The sequence below is a fragment of the Aythya ferina genome (genome assembly GCF_964211825.1).
Source record: "Aythya ferina genome assembly, contig: HAP1_SCAFFOLD_556, whole genome shotgun sequence".
Taxonomy (NCBI): Eukaryota; Metazoa; Chordata; class Aves; order Anseriformes; family Anatidae; genus Aythya; species Aythya ferina.
This window is the reverse complement of record NW_028181056.1, coordinates 1-23,936: the sequence shown is the minus strand read 5'-3', so window position 1 is coordinate 23,936 and position 23,936 is coordinate 1. Positions and strand designations below refer to the sequence as shown.

The following is a 23,936-nucleotide window of genomic DNA, read 5'->3' as shown; positions in this document are numbered from 1 at the left end:
GACGCGGCGCCTTTAAGAGCTGCCAGCCCCGCGACGCCGGCCCCGGAGGCGCTTCCGCCCGGCCTTGGCGTCACTTCCGCCCGCCCTCGGCGGAAACCGGAAGTCGGCGCCGAGTTCTACTTCCGGCCTGCTGTGGAGAGCGGCGGCGGCGCCGGGTGAGCGGCCCCGGCCGGCCGGGGCTCATTTGCATATGCAAAGTAGGGGCTCGAGGGGTTAATTAGGGTCGGAGGGGCGTTAATTAAGGTCTGAGGGGGGTTAATTGGAGCCTAGGGGGTTAATTAGGGAGCAGGGGGGTTAATTGGGGTCGTGAGGGGGTTAATTAGGGCCTTGGGGGGGTTAATTAGGGTCGGGGGGTTAATTAGGGTCCGGGGGGAGGTAATTGGGGCTTGCAGGGGGTTAATTTGCGATTTGGGGGGTTAATTAGCGGCTTTGGGGGTGTTAAGAGGGGGCTGAAGGGGTTAATTGGAGCCTAGGGGGGTTAATTAGGGATCGGGGGGGTTAATTAGGGTTTGGGGAGGCTAATTAATGCTCGGGGGGGTTAGTTGTAGCTCAAGGCGGGTTAATTAGGGCTTCAAAGGAGGCTAATTAGTGTCAAGGAGGGCTAATTAAGGATCAAGGGGGTTAATTAGGGATCAAAGGGGTTAATTGGGGGTCGAGGTGGGGTTAATTAAGGTCAAGGGGGGGCTAATTAGGGTCGGGGGGGCTAATTAGGGACTGGGGGGGGCTAATTAGGGACTGGGGGGGGCTAATTAGGGCCTGGGGGGGCTAATTAGGGACTGGGGGGGCTCATTGGGCTCTCCAGCGTGTTAATTAGCACCTGTGGGGGTTAATTAGGGCCGGGGGGGGGCACTAATTAAGCTCTGGGGGGGGATAGCGGGTGTTGGGGGGCAGCAGCGGGTTTTAATTAGCTCTGCCTTCGTTATGGGGGGGCTAATTAGGGGCTGTGGTGCTTAAGGGGATTAATTAGGGGTTAATTAGGGTTAATTAGCGCTAATTAGGGACTAATTGCAGCCATGTCCAAGCGCAAAGTGACCTTCGAGGACCTGGAGGACGAGGAGGAGCCGGGGCCCCCCCGCAAGAGGGTGAGGGGGGGGCGCTATGGGGCGGGGGGGGGCTATGGGGTGGATTTGGGGTCTGTGGGGTGGATATGGGGCGGATTTGGGGTCTATGGGGCGGATTTGGGGGGCTATGCGGTGGGTGTGGGGCAGATTTGGGGTCTATGGGGTGGATTTGTGGCGCTATGGGGTGGATTTGGGGTCTATGGGGTGGATTTGGGGCGGATTTGGGGTCTATGGGGCGGATTTAGGGTCTATGGGGTGGATTTGGGGTCTATGGGGTGGATTTGGGGCGCTATGGGGTGGATATGGGGGGCTATGGGGTGGATATGGGGCAGATTTGGGGGTCTATGGGGTGGATTTGTGGCACTATGGGGTGGATATGGGGCAGATTTGGGGGCTATGGGGCGGATTTGGGGTGGATTTGGGGTCTATGGGGTGGATTTGGGGCGCTATGGGGCGGATTTGGGGTCTATAGGGTGGATTTGGGGCGCTATGGGGTGGATATGGGGGGCTATGGGGTGGGTGTGGGGCAGATTTGGGGTCAATGGGGTGGATTTGGGGTCTATGGGGTGGATTTGGGGTTTATGGGGTGGATATGGGGGGCTGTGGGGCGGATTTGGGGTGCTATGGGGCGGATTTGGGGTCTATGGGGTGGATATGGGGCGCTATGGGGTGGTTATAGGGGGCTATGGGGCAGATTTGGGGCGCTATGGGGTGGATTTGGGGTCTATGGGGTGGATATGGGGGGCTATGGGGTGGATATGGGGCAGATTTGGGGGGCTATGGGGTGGATTTGGGGTGCTATGGGGCGGATTTGGGGTCTATGGGGTGGGTGTGGGGCAGATTTGGGGCGCTATGGGGCAGATTTGGGGTTTATGGGGTGGATATAGGGGGCTGTGGGGTGGATTTGGGGCACTATGGGGCGGATTTGGGGTCTATGGGGCAGATTTGGGGGTCTATGGGGTAGATTTGGGGTCTATGGGGCGGATTTGGGGTCTGTGGGGCGGATTTGGGGCGCTATGGGGCGGATTTGGGGTGCTATGGGGCAGATTTGGGGTCTGTGGGGTGGATTTGGGGGCTATGGGGTGGATTTGGGGTGCTATGGGGCAGATTTGGGGTGCTATGGGGTACTGTGGGGTGTTATGGGGTCTCTGTGGGGTCTCTTATGGGGTCTCCATGGGTCTCTATGGGGTCCGTGGGTCTCTATGGGGTCCCCATGGGGTCTGTGGGGTCTCTATGGGGTCTATGGGTCTCTATGGGGTCTGTGGGGTCCCCATGGGTTCTACGGGGTGTGTGGGGTCTCTGAGGGTCTCTTATGGGGTCGCTGTGGGGTCTGTGGGTCTCTATGGGGTCTATGGGGCACTATGGGGTCTGTAGGGTCTCTATGGGGTCTGTGGGGTCCCCATGGGTTCTATGGGGTCTGTGGGGTCCCCATGGGTTCTATGGGATCTGTGGGGTCCCCATGGGTTCTGTGGGGTCTGTGGGGTCTCTATGGGTTCTATGGGGTCTGCGGGGTCTGTGGGGTCTCTATGGGGTCTGTGGGGTCTCTATGGGTTTCTATGGATCTCTATGGGGTCTGTGGGGTCTCTATGGGGTCTGTGGGGTCTCTATGGGGTCTGTGGGGTCCCCATGGGTTCTGTGGGGTCTCTGGGGTCTCTTATGGGGTCGCAGGAGGCGCTGGGCGGCCCCGGGAGCCGCTTTTCGGGGAAGCCGTCCCTGGACAGCGACGAGGACGACGACGACGACGACGGCGGGGAGCTGGCCCCACAGCAGCTGCACGGTGCGGGGTTATGGGGTCGGGGGGGTTATGGGGTCAGGGGGGGGGTTATGGGGTCAGGGGGGGGGTTATGGGGTGATATGGGGGGATATGGGGTCATATGGGGGGCTATGGGGTGTTATAGGGGGGCTATGGGGTCATTTGGGGTAGCCATGGGGCGATATGGGGGGTTATGGGGTCATGGGGGGGTTATGGGGTCAGAGAGGGGGTTATGGGGTCATATGGGGTGTTATGGGGTGGCTATGGGGTGATATGGGGTCATAGGGGGGGTTATGGGGTCATGGGGGGGGTTATGGGGTCATGGGGGGGTTTATGGGGTCAGAGGGGGTGTTATAGGGTGGCTATGGGGTCCTATAGGGTGTTATGGGGTGGCTATGGGGCACTATGAGGTGATGTGGGGTTTTGATGGGGTTTCATGGGTATTTATTTTTTTTTGTGGGTTTTAATGTTTTTTTTTTTTTTTTTTTCTGTTTGTTTCTTGTTGCTTTCCTCTGTGTTTTTTTTCCTATTATTTTTTTTCGTGTTTTTTCCCTGTTTTTTTTTTTTCCTTTTTTCCTGTTTTTTTTCATTTTTTTCTTTTTTTTCTTTTTCTTTCTTTTTTTTTCTTTTTTTTTCTTTTTTCCTTTTTTTCTTTTATTCCTTTTCTCTTTTTTTCCTTTTTTTCTTTTTCCTTTTTATCCTTTTTTTCTTTTTCTCTTTTCTTTTTTCTTTTTTTCTTTTTTTTTATTTTTCTTTTCTTTTTTTTTCTTTTTTTTTCTTTTTTTTCCTTTTTTTTTCTATTTCCCTTTTTCCTTTTTTCTTTTTTTGTCCTTTTTTTTCTTTTCTATTTCCCTTTTTTTTCCTTTTTTTCCTTTTTCCTTTTTTTTTCTTTTCTTTTTCCCTTTTTCCCCTTTTTCCCCTTTTTCCCCTTTTTCCCCTTTCTTTCCTTTTTTCCCTTTTTCCCTTTTATCCCTTATTATCCCTTTTTTCCTTTTTTTTCTTTTTTTCCTTTTTTTTTCTTTTTTCCTTTTTTCTTTTTCTTTATTTCTATTTTCTTTTTTTTTTTCCTTTTTTCCCTTTTTTCCTTTTTCCTTTTTTTCCCTTTTTCCCTTTTTCCCTTTTCCCCTTTTTCCCCCTTTTTCCCTTTTTTCCCTTTTTTTTCATTTTTTCCCTCTTTTTTAAATTTTTCCCCTTTTTCCCCTATTTCCCTTTTTTTCCCCTTTTATCCCTTTTTCCCCCAGCCCTGTCGGCTCTGGGTCCCTGTGCTGATGAAGACGAAGCTGAGGCCGAAGGGGGGTGGGGGGGCGATGCCGGGGGCCCCCCCCTGACCCCGTTTGACCTTCGGGAGGAGCTGAGCGCCGGCGCCTTCGACCGCCACGGCCACTACCGGGCCCACCCCCAGCCCCCCCCCGACCCATGGCTCGACTCCATCGGCACGGTCAGGGGGGGTTATGGGGTCGGGGGGGGGTTATGGGGTCACGGGGGGGTTATGGGGTCAGGGGGGGTTATAGGGAATTGGGGGAAATTGGGGGGAAATGGGGGGAATAGGGTTATAGGGGAAATGGGGGGGTTATAGGGGAATTGGGGGGGTTATGGGGTCGGGGGGGGGTTATGGGGTCAGGGGGGGTTATAGGGAATTGGGGGAAATTGGGGGGAAATGGGGGGAATAGGGTTATAGGGGAAATGGGGGGGTTATGGGGTCACGGGGGGGGTTATGGGGTCGGGGGGGGTTATAGGGAATTGGGGGAATTGGGGGGGAATGGGGGGAATGGGGGGAATTGGGGGGAATGGGGTTATAGGGGAAATGGGGGGTTATAGGGTCAGGGGGGGGTTATGGGGGAAATGGGGGGGGTTATGGGGTCAAGGGGGGTTATAGGGAATTGGGAGAATTGGGGGAAATTGGGGGGAATGGGGGGAATTGGGGGGAATGGGGTTATAGGGGAAATGGGGGGGTTATAGGGGAATTGGGGGGGTTATGGGGTCGGGGGGGGTTATAGGGTCAGGGGGGGGTTATGGGGTCGGGGGGGGGTTATGGGGTCATGGGGGGTTATGGGGGAATTGGGGGGGTTGTGGGGTCGGGGGGGGTTGTGGGGTCAGGGGGGGTTATAGGGAATTGGGGGAATTGGGGGGGAATGGGGGGAATGGGGTTATAGGGGAAATGGGGGGTTATGGGGTCACGGGGGGGTTATGGGGTCGGGGGGGGTAATAGGGTTAATTGTGGTGTTAATTAGGGTGTAATGGGGTTAATTGGGGGGTAATGAGGTTAATTAGAGGGGGTAACAGTTAATTGGGGGGTCAATTAGGGGGTTACTGGAGCTAATGGGGGGGGTAGTGGGGTTAATGAGGGGGTAATAGGGTTAATTAATATGGGGGGGTTAATTGGGGGGGCTAATTAGGGGGTGATGGGGTTAATTAGGGGGTAATAGGGTTAATTGGGGGGGTTAATTAGGGGGATAGTGGGGTTAACGGGGGGGTAATGGGGTTAATTAGCATGGAGGGGTTAATTGGGGGGCTAATTAGGGGGTAATGGGGTTAATTGGGGGGTAATAAGGTTAATTGGGGGGGTAATTATGGGGTTAATTAGCACGGGGGGGTTAATTGGGGGTAATGGGGTTAATTGGGGGGGTTAATGGGGGGGATAATGGGGTTAATTAACATGGGGGGGTCAACAGGGGCAATAGAGGATTAAGGCAATTAATTAAGGCAATTAATTAAGGCAATTAATTAATTAAGGCAATTAACCCCCCCCCCTTGCAGATGCAGATCCGGCCCCGCCCCCCCCGCCCCCCCTCGCCCCCCGCCCCCCCCCCGCCCCCCCTGGGGGTGCTGCTGAGGGGGGCCCTGGGGCTGCTGCGCCCCGGGGAGACCGTGGGGGGGGCCCTGCGCCGCATGGGGGGGGCGAGGAAGAGGAGGAGGGGACGGGGAGGAAGGCCGCGGGGCGGGGGAGGGGCGGGGGGGGGACGGGGAGGAGGGGGAGGAAGGGCGGGGGGGGGAGGAGGAGGAGGAGGAGGAGGAGGGAGGGGGGGGGAGGCTGAAGAGGAGGAGGAGGGGGGGGGAGGAGGAGGAGGAGGAAGGCTGGGGGGGGGAGGAGGAAGAGGAGGAGGAGGTGAGGCCGAAGAGGAGGAGGAGGAAGAGGAGAGGAAGCGAGGAGGAAGAGGAGGAGGAAGGCTGGGGGGTGAGGCCGAAGAAGAGGAGGAGGAGAGGAAGCGAGGAAGAGGAGGAGGAAGAGGAGGAGGAGGTGAGGCCGAAGAGGAGGAGGAGGAGGTGAGGAGGAAGAAAGGAGGAGGAGGAGGTGAGGCCGAAGAGGAGGAGGAGAGGCAGCGAGGAAGAGGAGGAGGAGGAGGAGGAGGAGGAAGGCTGGGGGGTGAGGCCGAAGAAGAGGAGGAGGAGGAGAGGAGGCAGCGAGGAGGAAGAAGAGACCAGGGAGGAAGAGGAGGAGGAGGAGGAGGAGGAAGAAGAGGAAGAGGAGGAGGCCGCGAGGCCGAAGATGAGGAGGAGGAGGAGGAAGGCACAAGATCAGGGAAACTGCGAGGAAGAGGAGGCCGGGAAGGAGGAGGAGGAAGAGGAGGAGGAGGAAGAGGAGGAGGAGGAAGAGGAGGCCACGAGGCCGAAGATGACGAGGATGATGATGATGATGATGATGCTGAGGCCGAAGGCCGGCTGGAGCGCCTGGTGGAGCTGGCGGACGCGCTGGTGGGGAGGGGGCTGCTGGGGGTCTACCAGGAGAGCAGGGAGAGGCTCCGGCTCCGCCTCCAGGCCCTGCGCGATGACGTCACCGATGACGTCACCGATGATGTCATCGGCGATGGTGACGTCAGCGGTGGTGGTGATGTCATTGATGACGTCATCGGTGGTGGTATCGAAGGTGGAGCTCCGGGGGGAGAGGAAGAGGAGGAGGAGGAAGGTGAGGGGGGTTTGGGGGGGGTTTTGGGGGAAAAAAGGGGGTTTTGGGGGAAATTGGGGGATTTGGGGGAGGTTTGGGGGGAATTGGGGGATTTGGGGGGGATTTTGGGGGGAAATTGGGGGATTCGGGGGAAATTGCAGGATTTGGGGGAGGTTTGGGGGAGTTTGGGGAGATTTGGGGGGAATTGGGGAATTTGGGGGGGTTTGGGGGGATTTGGGAAGGATTTGGGGGTTTTCGGGAAATTTGGGGGCAAATTGGGGGGGATTTGGGGGAAATTGGGGGTTTTGGGGGAGAAAATGGGGGTTTTTGGGGAAATTGAGGGCAAACTGGGGGGGATTTGGGAGTTTTGGGGGGATTTGGGGGAAATTGGTTTTTTTGGGGGGGAAATAGGGGGCAAATTGGAGGGGATTTGAGGGTTTTGGGGGGATTTGGGGGGAATTCAGTGATTTGGGGGGGATTTGGGAGTTTCGGGGGGATTTGAGGGGGATTTGGGGGTTTTGGGGGGGATTTGGAGGATTTTGGGGTGCTTGGGTTGGGTTTTGGGTGCTTTCGTTGGGTTTTGGGTGGTTTTCTTGCCTTTCTTTTCCTTTTTTCCCCATTTTATTGCCGGGTTTGGGTTTTTCTGGACCATTTTTACGCATTTTTTTTGCCACTTTTGGGTTTTTCACCGTTTCCGTTCATTTTCCGCCGGTTTTGATTTTACCCTTTCTCTCCTTCCACCTCCACGCCCGCTTTTCCGTCATTTTTTGTTGCTTTTGGGTCATTTTTGGGGCGTTTTGTGCCTTTTCCCGTCCCTTTCACCCCTCGACGTTATTCCGTGTTTTTTTCGCGGCCGTTTTGGGGTGATTTTGGGTGATTTTGGGTGTTTTTGGCCGCAGCGGAGCCGCCCGAGGTGCTGTGGGAGTACAAGTGGGAGGAAGGCAGCGCCCAGCTCTACGGGCCCTTCAGCAGCGCCCAGATGCAGGTGGGGGCCGAATTTGGGTCGAAAACGTCAAAATTTGGGTCAGGGAAGTCAAGAATTGGGACAGGAACGTCAAAAATTGGGTTGGGGAATGTTAAAAGTTGGGTCAGGATCATTAAAAGTTGGGTCGAGGATGTTAAAAATGGGGTTGGGGACCCAGAAGTTGGGTGCAGGCCCCAAAATTGGGTCAAAAATGTCAAAAATTGGGTCGAAAATGTCAAAAATTGGGTCGAGAACGTCAAAAATTGGGTTGGGGACGTTAAAAATTGGGCTGGGGACCCAAAAGTTGGGTCAGGATCATTAAAAGTTGGGTGGAAGATGTCAAGAGTTGGGTTGGGACCCAAAAGTTGGGTGGGGGCCCCAAAATTGGGTCGAAAATGTCAAAAATTGGGTCGGGGACATTAAAAATTGGGCCGGGAACGTCAAAAATTGGGTCAGGAACGTCAAAAATGGGGTTGGGGACCCAAAAGTTGGGTCGGGATCGTTAAAAGTTGGGTGGAGGATGTCAAGAGTTGGGTTGGTTACCCAAAAGTCGGGTGGGGGCCCCAAAATTGGGTCAAAAATGTCAAAAATTGGGTCAAACATGCCAAAAACAAGGTTGAAAATGGCAAATTTAGGTCGAGGATGTCTAAAATTGGGTTGAGGATGGCAAAATTTGGGTTCAAGACACTGAAAATTGGGTGAAGGGTGGCAAAAATTGGGTCAAAGGCGCTAAAAGTTGGGTCAAGGAGAAGAAATTTGGGGCGAGAATGCCAAAAATTGGGTCAAAGGCGCTAAAAGTTGGGTCAAGGGGAAGAAATTTGGGGCGAGAATGCCAAAAATTGGGTCAAAGGTGCCAAAAATCGGGTCGAGGATGCCAGAAATTGGGTCAAAACCGCCACAAATTGGGTCAAAACCGCCACAAATTGGGTCAAAACCGCCCCAAATTGGGTTGGGGACCCTAAAAGCTGCGCTGGGGGCCAAAACGGGTCAAAATCCGTGCAAATCGGGTCAGAACCGCCCAAAACGGGTCTGGGACCCCCCGTTTTTGGGGTGGACTCCCCGTTTTTGGGGTGCTCACCCCCCCCTTTTCCTCCCGCAGGCCTGGGTGGATCAGGGCTATTTTGGGGGGGGGGTCCTGTGCCGCCGCGCCCGCAGCCCCCCCGGCCCCTTCTACAGCTCCGCCCGCATCGACTTCACCCTCTACACGTGACCCCGGCCCCAAAATCCCAGGAAACGGCCCCAAAAACGAAGCGGGGACCCCCCAACCCCCCAGGGGGGGCATTAAACCTGCGCCCCGACGCTGTTTTCCGAGTGGTTTTGGGGGGAAAAGGGCGGATTTTGGGGCGCGACGAGGGGGTCCGGGGGTGGCGGATGAACAGCGTCACGCGTTTCTCTTTAGAAATCCAATTTTTAGTTAATTTTGGGGTGAAAAACGAGGTTTTGAGGGGTGGGGGGAGGCAAATGGGGAAGGGATTGGGGGGCGTTCAGTGGGGTGGGGGGACCCCAAACCCCTTCTCCTGCCCCATGGGGCTGGGGGCAGGGGGGTTCCCGGCCCCACAAGTTGTGGGGCAGCCCCATAGCGACGTGTGGGGGGGCAGCTCAGGGTCTCAGGGCGCCGTCGCGGGCATCGGGGTACGGGGGGCCTGGGGGGGGGGGGCAAAGGGAGGTGTGGGGCAGCCCCACAAGTGGCTCAGCTGCCCCACAAGTGCCCGGTTCTGCCCCACAAGTCCCCAATTCTGCCCCACAGCCCTCCTCCTGCCCCATAAGTGCCTCCTCCTGACCCCCATGTCCCCCCTCCTGCCCCACATTTCCCCCCTCCTGCCCCACAGCCCCCCCAAATCTGCCCCACAAGTGCCCCAAGCCCCCCGCCTGCCCCACAACCCCTCCTCCTGCCCCACATCCTGCCCCATATCCACCCCACACCTTCCCCTTTTCGTGCCCTACACCCTGCCCCACATCACCCCACACCTTCCCCTTCTCCTGCCCCACATCCTGCCCCACACCTTCCCCTCCTCCTGCCCCACACCCTGCCCCATAGCGTGCCCCACAGCGTGCCCCACACCCCCCACCTGCGGGCAGCCCGTTGCGGCCGTAGCCGTGGTCGTGGTGGAAGCCGAGGGCCCGGAGCCGGGCGGCCGCCAGCGCCTCGGGGAGGGGCTGCTTGGGGGGAGGGGCCCTGGGGGGGCTCCCAGTATGTACTGGGGTCCTCCCAGTATCATCTGGGGTCCTCCCAGTAACCCCTGGGGTCCTCCCAGTATCATCTGGGGTCCTCCCAGTGCTCCCAGTAACCCTGGGGGTCCTCCCAGTGTCCCAATGGGGTCCTCCCAGTCCTCCCAGTATCCCCTGGGGTCGTCCCAGTGTCCCAATGGGGCCTTCCCAGTGCTCCCAGTAACCCCTGGAACCCTCCCAGTATCCCTGGGGTCCTCCCAGTATCCCAATGGGGTCCTCCCAGTCCTCCCAGTAACCCCTGGGGTCCTCCCGGTCCTCCCAGTGTCCCAATGGGGCCCTCCCAGTGCTCCCAGTAACCCCTGGGGTCCTCCCAGTATCCCCTGGAACCCTCCCAGTATCCCTGGGGTCCTCCCAGTATCCCAATGGGGCCCTCCCAGTCCTCCCAGTATCCCCTAGAACCCTCCCAGTGTCCCAATGGGGCCTTCCCAGTCCTCCCAGTAACCCGTGGGGCCCTCCCAGTCCTCCCAATATCATCAGGAATCCTCCCAGTACCCCCTAGAGTCCTCCCAGTATCCCATGGAGCCCTCCCAGTATACCCAGCCCCCCTCCCATCACCCTTAGGCCCCTCCCAGCATGCACTGGGGTCCTCCCAGTCCTCCCAGTACCCCCCCTTGGGCCTTCCCAGTCCTCCCAGTATCCTCCAGTCCCTCCCAGCTTCCCTTGGGGCCCCACCCCTCACCCCCTAGGCCCCTCCCAGTCCTTCCCAGTCCCTCCCAGTCCCTCCCAGCCCCTCCCAGTCCCTCCCACTCCCCCCCAGTCCCCTCCCAGTCCCTCCCACTCCCCCCCAGTCCCCTCCCAGTCCCTCCCACTCCCCCCCAGTCCCTCCCAGTCCCTCCCAGTGCTCCCAGTCCCTCACCCGTCGCTGCCCTCCTGCCGCCGCTTGGCCCCGCTCATCCTGGGGACGAGAGGAGGCCTCGAGCTCCGCCCCTCCCCCCCCCCCGGGGGTCCTCCACGTTCCCACAACCCCCCGCGCCCCCCCCCATCCTCCCCCCTCCCCCCTCCCCTCCCCGGTCCGCCCCGGTCCCGGCCCCCCCCGCTCACTCCGGGCCCAGCCGCTCCCGCCGGGCCGCCGCCATCTGCGCAGGCGCGGGGGGCGCCGTACGGAACAGGGCGGGCTCCGCGCGGGCACCGGGCATGCGCAGTCGAGCGCTCGGAGGCCCTGCGGGGAGGGGCGCATGCGCGGAGCGGTCGGTGTCCGTACAGCGAGCGGGGAGCATGCGCAGTGCGCGCTGTGTCCCTATGAGGAGTTGGAGCATGCGCAGTATGCTCGCTGTCCGTACAGCTGGGAATCGGCGCATGCGCGGTATGTTCTGTGTCTCTAGAGGGGGATGGAGCATGCGCAGTGCGCTCGGTGTCCGTACAGCAAGTGAGGCGCATGCGCAGTGCGTTCTGAGTCCCTATTAAGGGGTTGGAGCGTGCGCAGTGTGTTCAGTGTCCGTACAGCAGGAGGAACGCATGCGCAATGCCTTCTGTGCTCTTATAGGGGACTGGAGTATGCGCAGTGCGCTCGGTGTCCGTACAGCTGGGAATTGGCGCATGCGCAGTGCATTCTGAGCCACTATACGGTGTTGGAGCATGCGCAGAGTGTTCAGTGTCCGTACAAGTACATGGTGCACATGCGCAGTAGTTTCTGAGGCCCCATAGGGAATCGGAGCATGCGCAGTGCGCTCGGTGTCCGTACAACTACAGGGAGCGCATGCGCAGTGCGCTCGACGTCCGTACAGCAGGAGGAGCGCATGCGCAGTGTCTTCTCTGCCCTTCTAGGGGAGTGGAGCATGCGCAGTGCGCTCGGTGTCCGTACAACTGCGAATTAGCGCATGCGCAGTACGCTCTGTGTCTCTAGAGGGGGTTGGAGCATGCGCAGTGCGCTCGTTCTTCGTACAGGAGGGAGAGCGCATGCGCAGTGTTAGGCGTTCGTACAACTAGATGGGAGAGCATGCGCAGTACGGAAAGAATCTCTATAGGGGACTAGAGCATGCGCAGTGCGCTCGGTGTCCGTACAGGAGGGAGAACGCATGCGCAGTATCAGGTGTCCGTACAATCATGTTAATACGCATGCGCACTGCATTCTGAATCCCCACAGGGAATAGAGCATGCGCAGTGCGCTCAGTGTCCGTACAGGAGGGTAAACGCATGCGCAGTATTAGCTGTCCGTACGAGCATACTGGTGCGCATGCGCACTGCATTCTGAATCCCTAAGGGGAACAGAGCATGCGCAGTGCACTCAGGGTCCGTACAAGAGGAAACGCATGCGCAGTGCGTCTTTTCTCCGTACAGCATGGAGGGAGCGCATGCGCAGTCTGTTAGGTGTCCGTACAACCATATTGGAGCGCATGCGCACTGCATTCTGAATCCCTACGGAGAACAGAGCATGCGCAGTGCGTCTTTTGTCCGTACAACTGGGAATTGGCGCATGCGCAGTGTGTTCTGAGTCGCTATAGCCGTTGGAGCATGCGCAGTGCGCTCAGTGTCCGTACAACAGGGAAATGGCGCACGCGCAGTACGTAATGAAACCCTATGGGGAACAGAGCATGCGCGGTGCGCTCCGTGTCCGTACAACCGGGTAAGTGGCGCATGCGCACCTCATTCCACACCCCTCCCGGCGCTCCGACGTCATCACCGCGCGCCAGGAAGAAGCGCGAAGATGGCGGCGCCCAGGCCGGAGGAGGAGGAGGAGGGCGGCGATGTCGGCTCCGTCGGGGGCTCTGGGGGCTGCGGGGCCGCCCCCGGGTCCCGGCCGTGCCCGCGGCGCGCCCGGCAGCTGCTGCACATGAGCGTCCTGAGCCAGAGCCCCTCGCCCTGCGGCCGCTTCCTGGCGGCCGGCAACAACTACGGCGAGGTGGCGGCCTTCGGGCTGGCGGCCGCGCTCAGCGCCGAGGCCACGGAGGACAACAAGAGGCCGCTCGGCTGCTTCCGGGGTGAGGGCACGCCCACAAGGGGGAGGACACGCCCCCTGGGGAAGACACGCCCCCCGGGGGGTGAGACACGCCCCTAACATTAAGCCACGCCCCCCCCGGGTTGGGCGCCACCCACACGGGCCCCTCCTCTTCCCTGAAGCCCCGCCCCCTTTCTGTAAGCCCCTCCCCCTTCTTAAAAGTCCCGCCCCTTACATAAGCCCCTCCCCTTACTATAAGCCCCTCCCCTTTCTATAAACCACTCCCCTTGTTATAAGCCCCGCCCCTTTCTATAGGCCCCGCCCCCTTCCCATCAGGCTCCTCCCAATCCCTCAAGCCCCTCCCCTTCCATAAGCCCCGCCCCTTTGCAAGCAAGCCACACCTTCTTATGTTAAGCCCTCCCCTTCTATTAAGCCACGCCCCTCGCGTTGAGCCCCGCCCCTTCACATCAAGCCCCACCCCGTTTCATCAAGCCACGCCCCCTTCGGCCCCGCCCACCCCTTTAAGCCCCGCCCCCCTCCCCACCCCCTTTCTACCCCCTCCTCTATAACCCCTCCCCCTTTAACCCCACCCCATAGCCCCGCCCCTCTGACCCCACCCTTTTAGGCCCCGCCCCCTATGACCCCACCCTCTCAAGCCCCGCCCCCTCGGGCCCCGCCCACCCCTTAAGCCCCGCCCCCCAGCCCACCAGGGCCCCGTCTACACCCACCCCCTCCCCCTATAACCCCGCCCCCTCTGACCCCACCCTTTAGGCCCCGCCCCCTGTGACCCCACCCCCTCAAGCCCCGCCCCCTCGGGCCCCGCCCACCCCTTAAGCCCCGCCCCCAGCCCACCAGGGCCCCGTCTACACCCTCCCCCTCCCCCTATAACCCCGCCCCCTCTGACCCCACCCCTTTAGGCCCCGCCCCCTCTGACCCCACCCCCTCAAGCCCCGCCCCTTTTAGGCCCCGCCCACCCCTTAAGCCCCGCCCCCCAGCCCACCAGGGCCCCGTCTACGCCCTGGCCTGCAGCGAGCGGCACCTCCTGAGCGCCAGCGACGGCGAAATCAAGGCCTGGAGCTGGGCCGAAATCACCAAAAAGGTGCTTCCCGCCCCAAAACGCGCTGCCCCCCCGCACCCCCGCCCCCGCCTCAATTTGACCCGCCCCCGACCCAAAATCGCCGTTTTTTCCCCCAAAACGTAGGGCTGTAAGGAAGTCTGGACGCGCCGCCCGCCGTGCCGGTGAGCCCCTCCCCCCCCCTTAATTAAAAATTTTTAATTAGGGGGGGGGGGGAAATAATTGGGGGGAGGGGTCTGGGATCGGAAAAAACCCAAAATCGAAGGGTTTTGCCCCAAATTTGGGTCGGTTTTTGAACAGGAGCAGCCTGGAGGTGCCGGAGATCAACAGCCTGCAGCTGAACCAGAGGGTGAAAAATGGGGGGGGGGGGGGGCGAAATTTGGGCGGAATCGGGAAATTTGGGGAGTTTTGGGGGTGGGGGGGGGGGTGGTGACGTCATCACGGTGGCCGTTTTTAGGATAATTCCCTCGTTTTGGCCGGGGGGGACGGCGCCGTCAGGGTGATGGACCTGGAGACGGGGACCTTCACGGTGAGGGGGGGATTTTTGGGGGGAATCGGGGGATTTTGGGGTTTGGGGGGGACGGGGGGAAATGGGGGGGTTGGGGGAAAATTTGGGGGAATTTGGGGGAAAATGGGGGGTTTGGGGGATTTGGAGGGGTTCGGGGGGAAATTGGGGGATTTGGGGGGGTTTGGGGAGAAATTGGGGGATTTGGGGGAAATTTGGGGGATTTTGGGGGTTTGGGGGGATTTTGGGGGGGTTGAGGGAAAATTTGGGGGGATTTTGGGGGAAAATGGGGGGATTTGGGGGAAAATGGGGGGATTTGGGGAGATTTTGGGGGACTGGGGGGGGTTGGGGGGATTCAGGGGGATTTTGGGGTGAAATGTGGGGTTTTGGGGTCACAGAGGGGGGGCGACACAGGGGGGCATTGGGGGTTTTGGGGGAAACGGGGGAGATTTGGGGCCGTTTGAGGGGTTTTGGGGGTGAAACTGGGGTTTTGGGGACTGGGGGGGGTTGGGGGGATTCGGGGGGGTTTTGGGGTGAAATGTGGGGATTTTGGGGTCACAGCACGAGCTGCGGGGGCACCGTGACTACGTGCACTGCCTGGCGCTGCGGGACCCCCCCCAGGTGCTCTCGGGGGGCGAGGACGGCACCGTGCGCCTCTGGGGTGAGCCTCGGACCCAAAACGGCCCGAATTCACCCCAAAATGGAGCCGGGTTTTGCAGAAATGGCCCCAAATGGCCCCAGAATGGCCCAAAATGGCCTCAAAGCGGTAAAAAAAGGGACCTAAATGGCTCCAAAAGGGCCCCAAATTGCCCCAAAATGGCCCCAGCGTGGTCCCTAAGGGTTTCTCAATTTCCGGAAATGGCCAAAAATGGCCCCAAAATGGTCCCAAAATGGCAAAAAAGGGACCTAAATGGCCCCAAAAGGGACCTAAATGAACCCAAAAGGACTTAATTTTCCCTAAAAAGCCCCAAATTGCCCCAAAATGGTCCCATCTTTCCCTAAGTGTTCTTCAATTTCCAGAAATGGCGAAAAATGGCCCCAAAATGGCCAAAAATGGCCCCAAAATGGCCTCGTGTTTCCTCAAATGTCCCTAAATTTCTAGAAATGGCCCCAAAATGGCTCAAAATTGCCCCAAATTCCTTTAATGGTCCTAAATTTCCCCCAAATTTCCCCAAATGTTCCCAACTTCCCTAAACATCCCAAATTTGTTATCGTTTCCCAAAATTGCTTTAAATTTCCCCAAAATTGCTTTAAATTTCCCCAATTTTCCCCAAATTCCCTCCAATTTCCCTTAATTTCCCCCAAATTTTCCCAAAATCTCCCTAAATGTCCCCAAAATCTCTCCCCTCGTTTCAGACCTCCGGAACGGCGCCCAAGTGCAGGTCATCGAGGTGCATAAATACGAGGTAAAACCCGCAATTTTGGGCAAATTCACTTTAATGGGGTGCCAAAAATACGCATTTTGGGGCTTTTTGGCGTGGAAAAATCCTAAAATCGTGGTTTTTTGCCCCAAAATCCAGGAGTGCAGCCGGCCCAGAACGGGAAGTGGATCCGCTGCCTGGCCACCGACTCCGACTGGATGGTGAGGGCATTTTTGGGGTGAATTCAGGCGGTTTTGGGGTTTTTTTCCTCAGTGTGGGATTTTGGGGTGAATCTGGGCGGTTTGGGGTTTTTCCCTGCTTGTTTTTTTTTGGGGTGAATCAGGGCGTTTTGGGGGTTTTTCCTTCATGTGGGGTTTTGGGGCAAAATTGGGTGGTTTTGGGTTTTCCCTAGATTTTTTGGGGCAAAATTGGGTGGTTTTGGGTTTTCCCTCACCATGCATGGGCTTTTTGGGGTGAATTGGGGCAGTTTTGGGGTTTCCCCTTGGATTTTTGGGGCAAATTGGGGCAGTTTTGGGCTTCTCCCTCATCTTTTTGGCTCAAATTGGGGCATTTTGGGGCTTTTCCCTGGACTTTTTAGGGTGAATTGAGGCAGTTTTGGGGTTTTCTCTTGCTAGGGGTGCGATTTTGGGGCAAATTAGGTTGATTTGGGCGTTTTCCTGTGCTTTTTGGGGCAAATCGGGGCACTTTGGGGTTTTTCCCTCACTGTGGGTGGGTTTTGGGGCAATTTGGGTTCATTTTGGGCTTTTCCCTGGACTTTTTGGGGTGAATTGGGCAGTTTTGGGGTTTTCCCTTGCTGGGGGTGGGATTTTGGGGCAAATTTGGTTGGTTTTGGGGTTCTTCCTCTGCTTTTTGGGGCAAATTGTGGCAATTTTGGTGTTCTCCCACATCTTTTTGGCTCAAATCGGGGCATTTTGGGGCTTTTCCCTGGACTTTTTAGGGTGAATTGAGGCAGTTTTGGGGTTTTCTCTTGCTAGGGGTGCGATTTTGGGGCAAATTAGGTTGATTTGGGCGTTTTTCCTGTGCTTTTTGGGGCAAATCGGGGCACTTTTGGGGTTTTTCCCTCACTGTGGGTGGGTTTTGGGGCAATTTGGGTTCATTTTGGGCTTTTCCCTGGACTTTTTGGGGTGAATTGGGTCTGTTTTGGGGTTTTCCCTTGCTGGGGGTGGGATTTTGGGGCAAATTTGGTTGGTTTTGGGGTTCTTCCTCTGCTTTTTGGGGCAAATTGGGGCAATTTTGGTGTTCTCCCACATCTTTTTGGCTCAAATTGGGGCATTTTGGGGCTTTTCCCTGGACTTTTTGGGGCCAATTGAGGCAGTTTTGGGGTTTTCCCTTGCTGGGAGTGGGATTTTGGGGTAAATTAGGTTGATTTGGGCGTTTTCGTGTGCTTTTTGGGGCAAATTGGTGCAGTTTGGGGTTTTTCCCTTAGGTTTTGGGGCAAATCAGGGCATTTTGGGGCTTTTTCCCTGGACTTTTTGGGTCGAATCGGGGCGGTTTCGGGTCTTTTCCCCCCCGGCCCGTTTTGGGGTGAATTCCGGCGGTTTCTGTCCCGCAGGTGTGCGGGGGGGGCCCGGCGCTGACCCTGTGGCACCTTCGCTCCGTGACCCCCACCACAGTTTTCCCCCTGCCCCCCGGCCAGCAGCACGTCCTGTTCCACCAGGACCTGGTGGGTGCTCCCAGTTCCTCCCAGTGCCTCCCAGTTCCTCCCAGTTCCCCCCAGTTCCCCCCAGTTCCCCCAGTTCCTCCCAGTAACACTTCCCAGTGCCCCTCAGTAGCCCCCAGTCCCTCCCAGTAGCTCTCAGTCCCTCCATTATCCCTCCCAGTTCCTCCCAGTCCCTCCCAGTTCCCCCCAGTTCCCTCCCAGTTCCTCCCAGTAACCCTTCCCAGTGCCCCCCAGTCCCTCCCGGTGCCCCCCAGTAGCCCCCAGTCTCTCCCAGTAGCCCTCAGTCCCCCCATTATCACTCCCAGTCCCTCCCAGTCCCTCCCAGTAGCCCCCAGTCCCCCCAGTAACCCCTCCCAGTGCCCCCTTTAACACCCCCAGCCCCTCCCAGTGGCTCCCAGTCCCTCCCAGTCCCCAAAGTTTGCCCCCCAATCCCCTCCCAGTCCCTCCCAGTCCCACCCAACCCCCTCCCAGTGCCTCCCAGTATCCCCAGTTTGCCTCCCAGTGGCTCCCAATCCCCTCCCAGTGGCTCCCAGTCCCCCCAGTTTGCCTCCCATCCCCTCCCAATCCCCCCCCAGTCCCTCCCAGTCCCCCCCAGTTCCCCTCCCAGCCCCCCCCATCCCCTCCCAGTCCCTCCCAGTCCCCCCAGTTCCCCCCCAGCCCCCCCAGCCCCTCCCAGTGCCTCCCAGTACCCCCAGTGTGCCCGCAGGTGCTGGCGTGTGGGCAGGGCCGTTCCCTGCACCAGCTGCAGCTGAGCGGGGAGCCCCGGGGCCGCGTCCCCTGCACCCCCCCCGCCCTGCGCTGCCTCTGCCTCCACCCCCCCGCCCCCGAGCACAAGGTGGGCGGGGCCTGGAGGGGGCGGGGCCTGAAGGGGGAGGGGCTGGAGGGGGCGGGGTCAGAGGGGGAGGGGTCAAAGGGGGAGAGGGAAGGGAAGGAGGGGGGAAGGGGGGGGTTAAAGGAGTGGGAGGGGCTTAAAGGGGGAGGGGCTTAAAGGGGGAGGGGCTTAAAGGGGTAGGGGCTTAAAGGGGGAGGGGCTAAAGGGGAGGGGTCAAAGGGGGAGGGGTCAGAGGGGAGGGGGTGGGGGAGAGGGAGGGAAAGGGGAGGGGGGAAGGGGAGGGGCTTAAGGGGGTGGGCGGGGCCTAAAGGGGGCGGGGCTAAAGGGGGAGGGGTCAGAGGGGGAGGGGTCAAAGGGGGAGGGGTCAAAGGGGGAGGGGTTGGGGGAGGGGGAGAGGGAAGGGAAGGAGGGGGAAGGGGGGGGTTAAAGGAGTGGGAGGGGCTTAAGGGGGAGGGGCTTAAAGGGGAGGGGGCTTAAAGGGATAGGGGCTTAAAGGGGGAGGGGCTAAAGGGGAGGGGTCAAAGGGGAGGGGTCAGAGGGGGAGGGGGTGGGGGAGGGGGAGAGGGAAGGGAAGGAGGGGGAGGGGGGAGGGGGAAAAGGGGGTGGGCGGGGCCTCACAGGGGGCGTGGCTTACAGGGGCGAGGCCATGGGCCTAAAGGGGGCGTGTCTGAAAGGGGCGTGGCCTTAAAGGGGGAGGGGGAGAGGGAAGGGGAGGAGTAAAAGGGGAGGGGAGTGGCCAAAGGGGGGTGGGAGTGGCTTGAGGGGGCGGTGCCTTAAAGGGGGGCGGGGCTTGAAGGGGGAGGGGCTAGAGGGGGTGGGGTCAAAGGGGGCGGGGCTGGGGGAGAGGGAAGGGAAAGGGGAGGGGGAAGGGGAGGGGCTTAAAGGAGTGGGAGGGGCTTAAAGGGGGCGGGGCTTAAAGGGGTGGGGTCAAAGCGGAGGGGCTTAAATGGGGGAGGGGCCTAAGGGGGGCGGGGTCAAAGGAGGTGGGGTCAAAGGGGGGAGGGGCTAAGGGGAAGGGAAGGGGGGAGGGGGAGGGGCCTAAGGGAGTGGGAGGGGCTTAAAGGGGGCGTGGCTTAAATGGGTGGGGCCACAAGGGGCGAGGCTGTAAGGGGGAGGGGCCTAAGGGGGCGGGGTCAACGGAGGAGGGGGAGAAGGAAGGAGGGAGGGGAACGGGGAGGGGCCTAGGAGGGGGGCGTGGCTCGATGTGGGCGGGGCTTGTGGTGGGCGGGGCTTGCCGGGGGGCGTGTCCTGACGTGGCCCCGCCCCCAGGTGCTGACGGCGGCCGGGAACAGCCCCAAAATCGACGTCTTCACCAACCTGGGCTACCGAGCCTTCTCCCTCTGCTTCGCCTGACCAGTGCTCCCAGTCCCCTCCCAGTGCTCCCAGTTACCCACTGGGCACCCCCGGACCTTCCCAGTTACCCACCAGTTAGCTCCCAGTAACCCCAGTCCCAACCAGTTACCCACCAGTAACCCTGGTCCTGACCAGTTACCTCCCAGTAACCCCAGTCGGCTCCCAGTGCCTCCCAGTTACCCACTGGGTACCCCCGGTCACTCCCAGTTACCCACCAGTTACCTCCCAGTATCACCCAGTCCCAACCAGTTACCCACCAGTAACCCCCAGTCCTGACCAGTTACCTCCCAGTGCTCCCAGTAACCCCAGTCGGCTCCCAGTGCCTCCCAGTTACCCACTGGGTACCCCCGGTCACTCCCAGTTACCCACCAGTTACCTCCCAGTAACCCCCAGTCCCAACCAGTTAGCTCCCAGTGCTCCCAGTTCCCTCCCAGTGCTCCCAGTCCCTCCCAGTTCCCCCTCCCAGCGTCGCTCAGGTCCGGAGGCTGCTCCCAGTTGCTCCCAGTTGCTCCCAGTTTGCCCAGTTTATTACAGCCCCGCTCGTCTTTTATTTCTGGTGTCGATTGCGGTCGCGGGGGGGGAATTCGGGGGAAATTTGGGGGATTTTGGGTCAATTGAGGGGATTTGGGGGAAAAATGGGGGAATTTGGGGGAAATGGGGGAAAATTGGGGGAAAAGGGGGGAAATTTAAGGAATTTTGAAGGGATTTGGGAAAATTAGGGGAAAATTGGGGAAAATCAGGGAAATGTTGGGCAAAATGGGGCAATTTGGGGAAAAATGGGGAAATTTAGGGAAAATTGGGGGAAATTGGGGAAATTTGGGGAAAAATGGGGGAAAATTTGGGAAATTTGGGAAAAATCAGGGAAAATTAGGGAAAATAGAGGGGATTTAGGGAAAAATGGGGGAAATTTTGGGGATAATTGGGGAAATTTCAGGGAAAATTGAGGGAATTGGGGGAAAATTGTGGGAAATTTGGGGGAAAATTGGGGAAAATTGAGGGATTTGGGGAAAATTGTGGGGATTTAGGGAAAATTGGGGGAAAAAGTGGGAAAATTGAGAGAATTAAGGGAAAATTGGGGAAAATTAGGGAAAATTGGGGGGGAAATCGGGAAATTTGGGGAAAATTGGGGGAAAATTGGAAAATTGGGGGGTGGGGTGGGGGCGTGGTCAGGGCGGGGCCAACTCCTGAAGCTCCGCCCCCAGCCCCGCCCCCGCCATGTTCTCGTAGGAGCCGGCGTCTGGGGGGGGGGGAGGAACGTGTCACATGGCCCCAAAATCGCCCAAATTCACCCCAAAATCCCCACATCCCCCCAAAACCCCCCCAAAACCCTCTCAAATTCCCAAAATCCCCCGGAATTCATCCCAAAAGCCCTAAATTCCCCCAAACCCCTTAAATTTCCCCCAAAAACCCCTAAATTCCCCCAAATCCCCCCCAAATTCCCCAAAATCCGCTAAATTCACCCCAAAATCCCCCAAATTCTCTAAAATCCCCCAAATCCCCCCAAATTACCGCAAATCCCCCAAATTCACCCCCCAAAGTCCCCCAATCCCCCCAAATCCCCCAAATTCCCCCCAAAATTCCCAAAACCCCCTAAATTCCCCCCAAATGGCCCCAAATGCCCCAAACGCCCCCAAAATGGCCCGAATGGCCCAAAATCCCCCCTCACCGTCCTCGGGTGCCGGCGCCCGCCCGGGGGCCGCTCTCGGGGCCCCCCCCATGTCCTCGTAGGGCTGCGAGCCTGGGGGGGGGGGGGGGGGGAGGGGGCACCGTGACCCCGTGACCCCCCCATGACCCCTCTGTGACCCCATGACCTCCCTGTGACCCCATAACCCCCCCATGACCCTATAACCCCAAATGACCCCCAATGACCCCGTGACCCCCCCCATGACCCCGTGACCCCCCATGACCCTATAACCCCCCATGACCCCGCCGTGACCCCCCATGACCCCCCATGACCCCATGACCTCCCTGTGACCCCATGACCCCCCCATGACCCTATAACCCAAATGACCCCATGACCCCTTAACCCCCCCATGACCCCATAGCCCCCTGTGACCCCTCCATGACCCCATGACCCCTCGTGACCCCATGACCCCTCCATGACCTGTGACCCCTCCGTGACCCCCGTGACCCCTCCATGACCCCATAACCCCCCCATGACCCTATAACCCCCAATGACCCCATGACCTCCCATGACCCCATAACCCCTCGTGACCCCGTGACCCCCCATGACCCCTCCGTGACCCCGTGACCCCCCGTGACCCCGTGACCCCCCGTGACCCCGTGACCCCCTGTGACCCCGTGACCCCTCCATGACCCCTCGTGACCTCGTGACCCCTCCATGACCCCATAACCCCCCCATGACCCCCCGTGACCCCATGACCCCCCCATGACCCCTTAACCCCCCATGACCCCCCCGTGACCCCGTGACCCCCCCGTGACCCCGTGACCCCCCCGTGACCCCGCTCACCGGCCGAGCCCTCGCTCCTCCCCTCCAGGCGCTCGCCCGCCCCCCGCAGCACCCGCTGCAGCCCTGCGGGATTTGGGCTCAATTAGTGGGATTTTGGGACATTTGGGGGGGGGTCGGGGTTTGGGGACATTGGGGGGATTTGGGCTTCCATTTTGGGGCCGTTTCAGGGATTTTTGGGGCCATTTCAGGGCTTTTGGGGGCCATTTAGGGGCTTTGAGGGCCATTTGGAAGGATTTGGGGTCATTTTGGGCCATTTCAGGGATTTTTGGGGCCGTTTAGGGGCTTTTTGGGGCCATTGAGAGGATTTTGGGGGTCATTTGGGGGAATTTGGGGCTCATTTTGGGGCGATTTCGGGGCTTTTTGGGGCCCCCTCACCTGCCAGCAGCCGCACAGCTCCGGGCCCGAGCTGACCCCGATCCCCCGGGGGGCACCCGGCACCTTGGGGGGGGGGGGGGGGGCACTTGTGGGGCAGCCCCACAGCGCCCCCCCCCCAGGCCTTGGGGGGCGTCTATGGGGCAGCTCTGCCCCATAAGTGCCCCCCCCCCCCCGAGTTACCTGCCCCCATAGCGCCCCGCGGCCGCCTCCGGGTCGTTCTCGTAGCTCCCTGGGGGGAGGTTGGGGGTCAGGGGGTGCTATGGGGCAGCCTATGGGGCAGGCTATGGGGCAGCTATGGGGCAGCTATGGGGCGCTATGGGGTGCTAGGGGTCAGGCTATGGGGTGTTATGGGGTGCTATGGGGTGCTATGGGGTGAGCTATGGGGCACTATGGGGCAATATAGGTGCTATGGGGCGCTATGGGGCGCTGTGGGGTGCTGTGGGGCAATATAGGGTGCTATGGGGCAGGCTATGGGGTGCTATGGGGCAGCTATGGGGTGCTATGGGGTAATATGGGGTGCTATGGGGCAGCTATGGGGCAGGCTATGGGGTGCTGTGGGGCAGGCTATGGGGTGCTATGGGGCAGCTATGGGGCAGCTATGGGGCAGCTATGGGCAGGCTATGGGGTGCTGTGGGGCAGGCTATGGGGTGCTATGGGGCAGCTATGGGGCAGCTATGGGGCAGCAGTTACCAATGGAGCTCCGCGCCGTGGGCACCGCCAGCTCGTTCTCGTAGCCATCTGTGGGGCAGGGGATCAGTGGGGCTGGCCCCACAAGTGCCCCCCTCGCCCCACAAGTGCCCCCCTGCCCCATAAGTGCCCCCCTGCCCCACATCTCACCGCTGGGGCTGTCGCTGTCGGGGTCCTCGTAGCCTTCCTCCTCCTCCTCCTCCTCCTCCTCCCCCTCTTCCTCGGGGCCCCAGCCCCACGGCGGCGTCACCGGGGGCTGCGCTGTGGGGCTGGCAGGACCCCCGGCGGGGGCTGTGGGCAGGTGTGGGGCAGGACGGGTTGGTTATGGGGCAGGACTGAGGTTGTGGGGCAGGACGGGAGATGTGGGGCAGGACAGATGGGGGTCACGGGGCAGGTGTGGGGCAGGGCTGAGGTTGTGGGGCAGGGCAAGGGGGATGTGGGGCAGATGTGGGGCAGGTGTGGGGCAGGATGTGGGGCAGGATGTGGGGCAGACTCACCGGGGGCAGCCGTGGGGCCGAGGACGTTCCCGTAGCGCCCAGGGGAGTCGGGGGCCGTCACCCGAAAGAACCTGGGGGGCAGCGGGGTGAGCAGTGGGGCCTGCCCCATAGAGGCCCTGCCCCATAGATCCCCTGCCCCACAGATCCCCTGCCCATAGATTTCCCTGCCCCACACCTGCGGTCCCAGAGCTGCTGCTGCCGCCTGCGTCTCCGCCGAGCTGTGGGGCAGAAATGGGGGGGGGGGCACAGTTGGGGGTCCCGAGGGCCCACACCCCCCACATCCCCCCTGCCCCACACATCCTGCCCCACATCCTGCCCCACACATCACCCCCCCT

At 59.7% G+C, this 23,936-nt stretch overlaps 4 protein-coding genes across 5 annotated transcripts; 2 read left to right on the top strand and 2 right to left on the bottom strand.

Annotated features, from left to right (window-relative positions):
- The first annotated feature begins 17 nt into the window (after positions 1–17).
- On the top strand, positions 18–8,877 carry CD2BP2 (CD2 cytoplasmic tail binding protein 2). Its single transcript, XM_084540400.1, has 8 exons — positions 18–155; positions 1,012–1,082; positions 2,730–2,838; positions 4,056–4,252; positions 5,572–5,766; positions 5,908–6,718; positions 7,597–7,682; positions 8,761–8,877. The coding sequence occupies exons 2-8, from the start codon at positions 1,014–1,016 to the stop codon at positions 8,869–8,871; spliced, it is 1,578 nt and encodes a 525-aa protein (XP_084396526.1). The 5' UTR covers positions 18–155; positions 1,012–1,013; the 3' UTR covers positions 8,872–8,877.
- A 172-nt stretch (positions 8,878–9,049) lies between these two features.
- On the bottom strand, positions 9,050–20,163 carry LOC311429306 (uncharacterized protein). Of its 2 annotated transcripts, none has more exons than XR_014688217.1 (4): positions 19,682–20,163; positions 10,064–10,342; positions 9,731–9,888; positions 9,050–9,304 (listed from the first exon to the last, which is right to left on the bottom strand). XR_014688217.1 is itself a non-coding variant. In XM_084540399.1 (4 exons), exons 1-4 carry the CDS (start codon positions 11,186–11,188, stop codon positions 9,261–9,263), a joined length of 447 nt encoding a protein of 148 aa, XP_084396525.1. In that variant the 5' UTR covers positions 11,189–11,203; the 3' UTR covers positions 9,050–9,260. The 2 variants fall into 2 exon arrangements, 1 of the variants encoding a protein (XP_084396525.1); XM_084540399.1 differs by lacking the exons at positions 10,064–10,342; positions 19,682–20,163 and adding exons at positions 10,747–10,785; positions 10,932–11,203 and having other exon boundaries at positions 9,731–9,837.
- On the top strand, positions 12,507–20,122 carry THOC6 (THO complex subunit 6). The gene is given in 12 exon segments (XM_084540398.1): positions 12,507–12,808; positions 13,761–13,864; positions 13,967–14,004; positions 14,141–14,189; positions 14,298–14,369; positions 14,907–15,006; positions 15,702–15,751; positions 15,866–15,878; positions 15,881–15,927; positions 17,280–17,390; positions 18,094–18,222; positions 19,489–20,122. Coding segments are annotated over 12 exon segments (1,071 nt in total). The 5' UTR covers positions 12,507–12,534; the 3' UTR covers positions 19,573–20,122.
- A 339-nt stretch (positions 20,164–20,502) lies between the features above and the next one.
- On the bottom strand, positions 20,503–23,819 carry LOC311429303 (uncharacterized protein; the record flags this gene model as incomplete). Its single annotated transcript, XM_084540396.1, has 9 exons — positions 20,503–20,809; positions 21,239–21,310; positions 22,043–22,105; positions 22,418–22,480; positions 22,598–22,646; positions 23,108–23,155; positions 23,255–23,395; positions 23,602–23,672; positions 23,777–23,819. Coding segments are annotated over 9 exons (857 nt in total), but the record flags the coding sequence as incomplete, so codon positions are not given.
- Positions 23,820–23,936: the final 117 nt, after the last annotated feature.

Excerpts from the sequence above, each read along its gene's own strand:
- LOC311429306 (XM_084540399.1), bottom strand. The coding sequence starts at position 11,188 with ATGCGCCGATTCCCAGCTGTACGGACAGCGAGCATACTGCGCATGCTC. Across the intron at positions 10,786-10,931 it reads CGGGAGCGGCTGGGCCCGGA|GATGAGCGGGGCCAAGCGGC; the intron begins GTGAGCGGGGGG and ends TCTCGTCCCCAG. Across the intron at positions 9,305-9,730 it reads CCGCAACGGGCTGCCCGCAG|GCCCCCCGTACCCCGATGCC; the intron begins GTGGGGGGTGTG and ends CCCCCCCCCCAG.
- CD2BP2 (XM_084540400.1), top strand. The coding sequence starts at position 1,014 with ATGTCCAAGCGCAAAGTGACCTTCGAGGACCTGGAGGACGAGGAGGAG. Across the intron at positions 4,253-5,571 it reads GGCTCGACTCCATCGGCACG|ATGCAGATCCGGCCCCGCCC; the intron begins GTCAGGGGGGGT and ends CCCCCCTTGCAG. Across the intron at positions 6,719-7,596 it reads GGAAGAGGAGGAGGAGGAAG|CGGAGCCGCCCGAGGTGCTG; the intron begins GTGAGGGGGGTT and ends TTTTGGCCGCAG.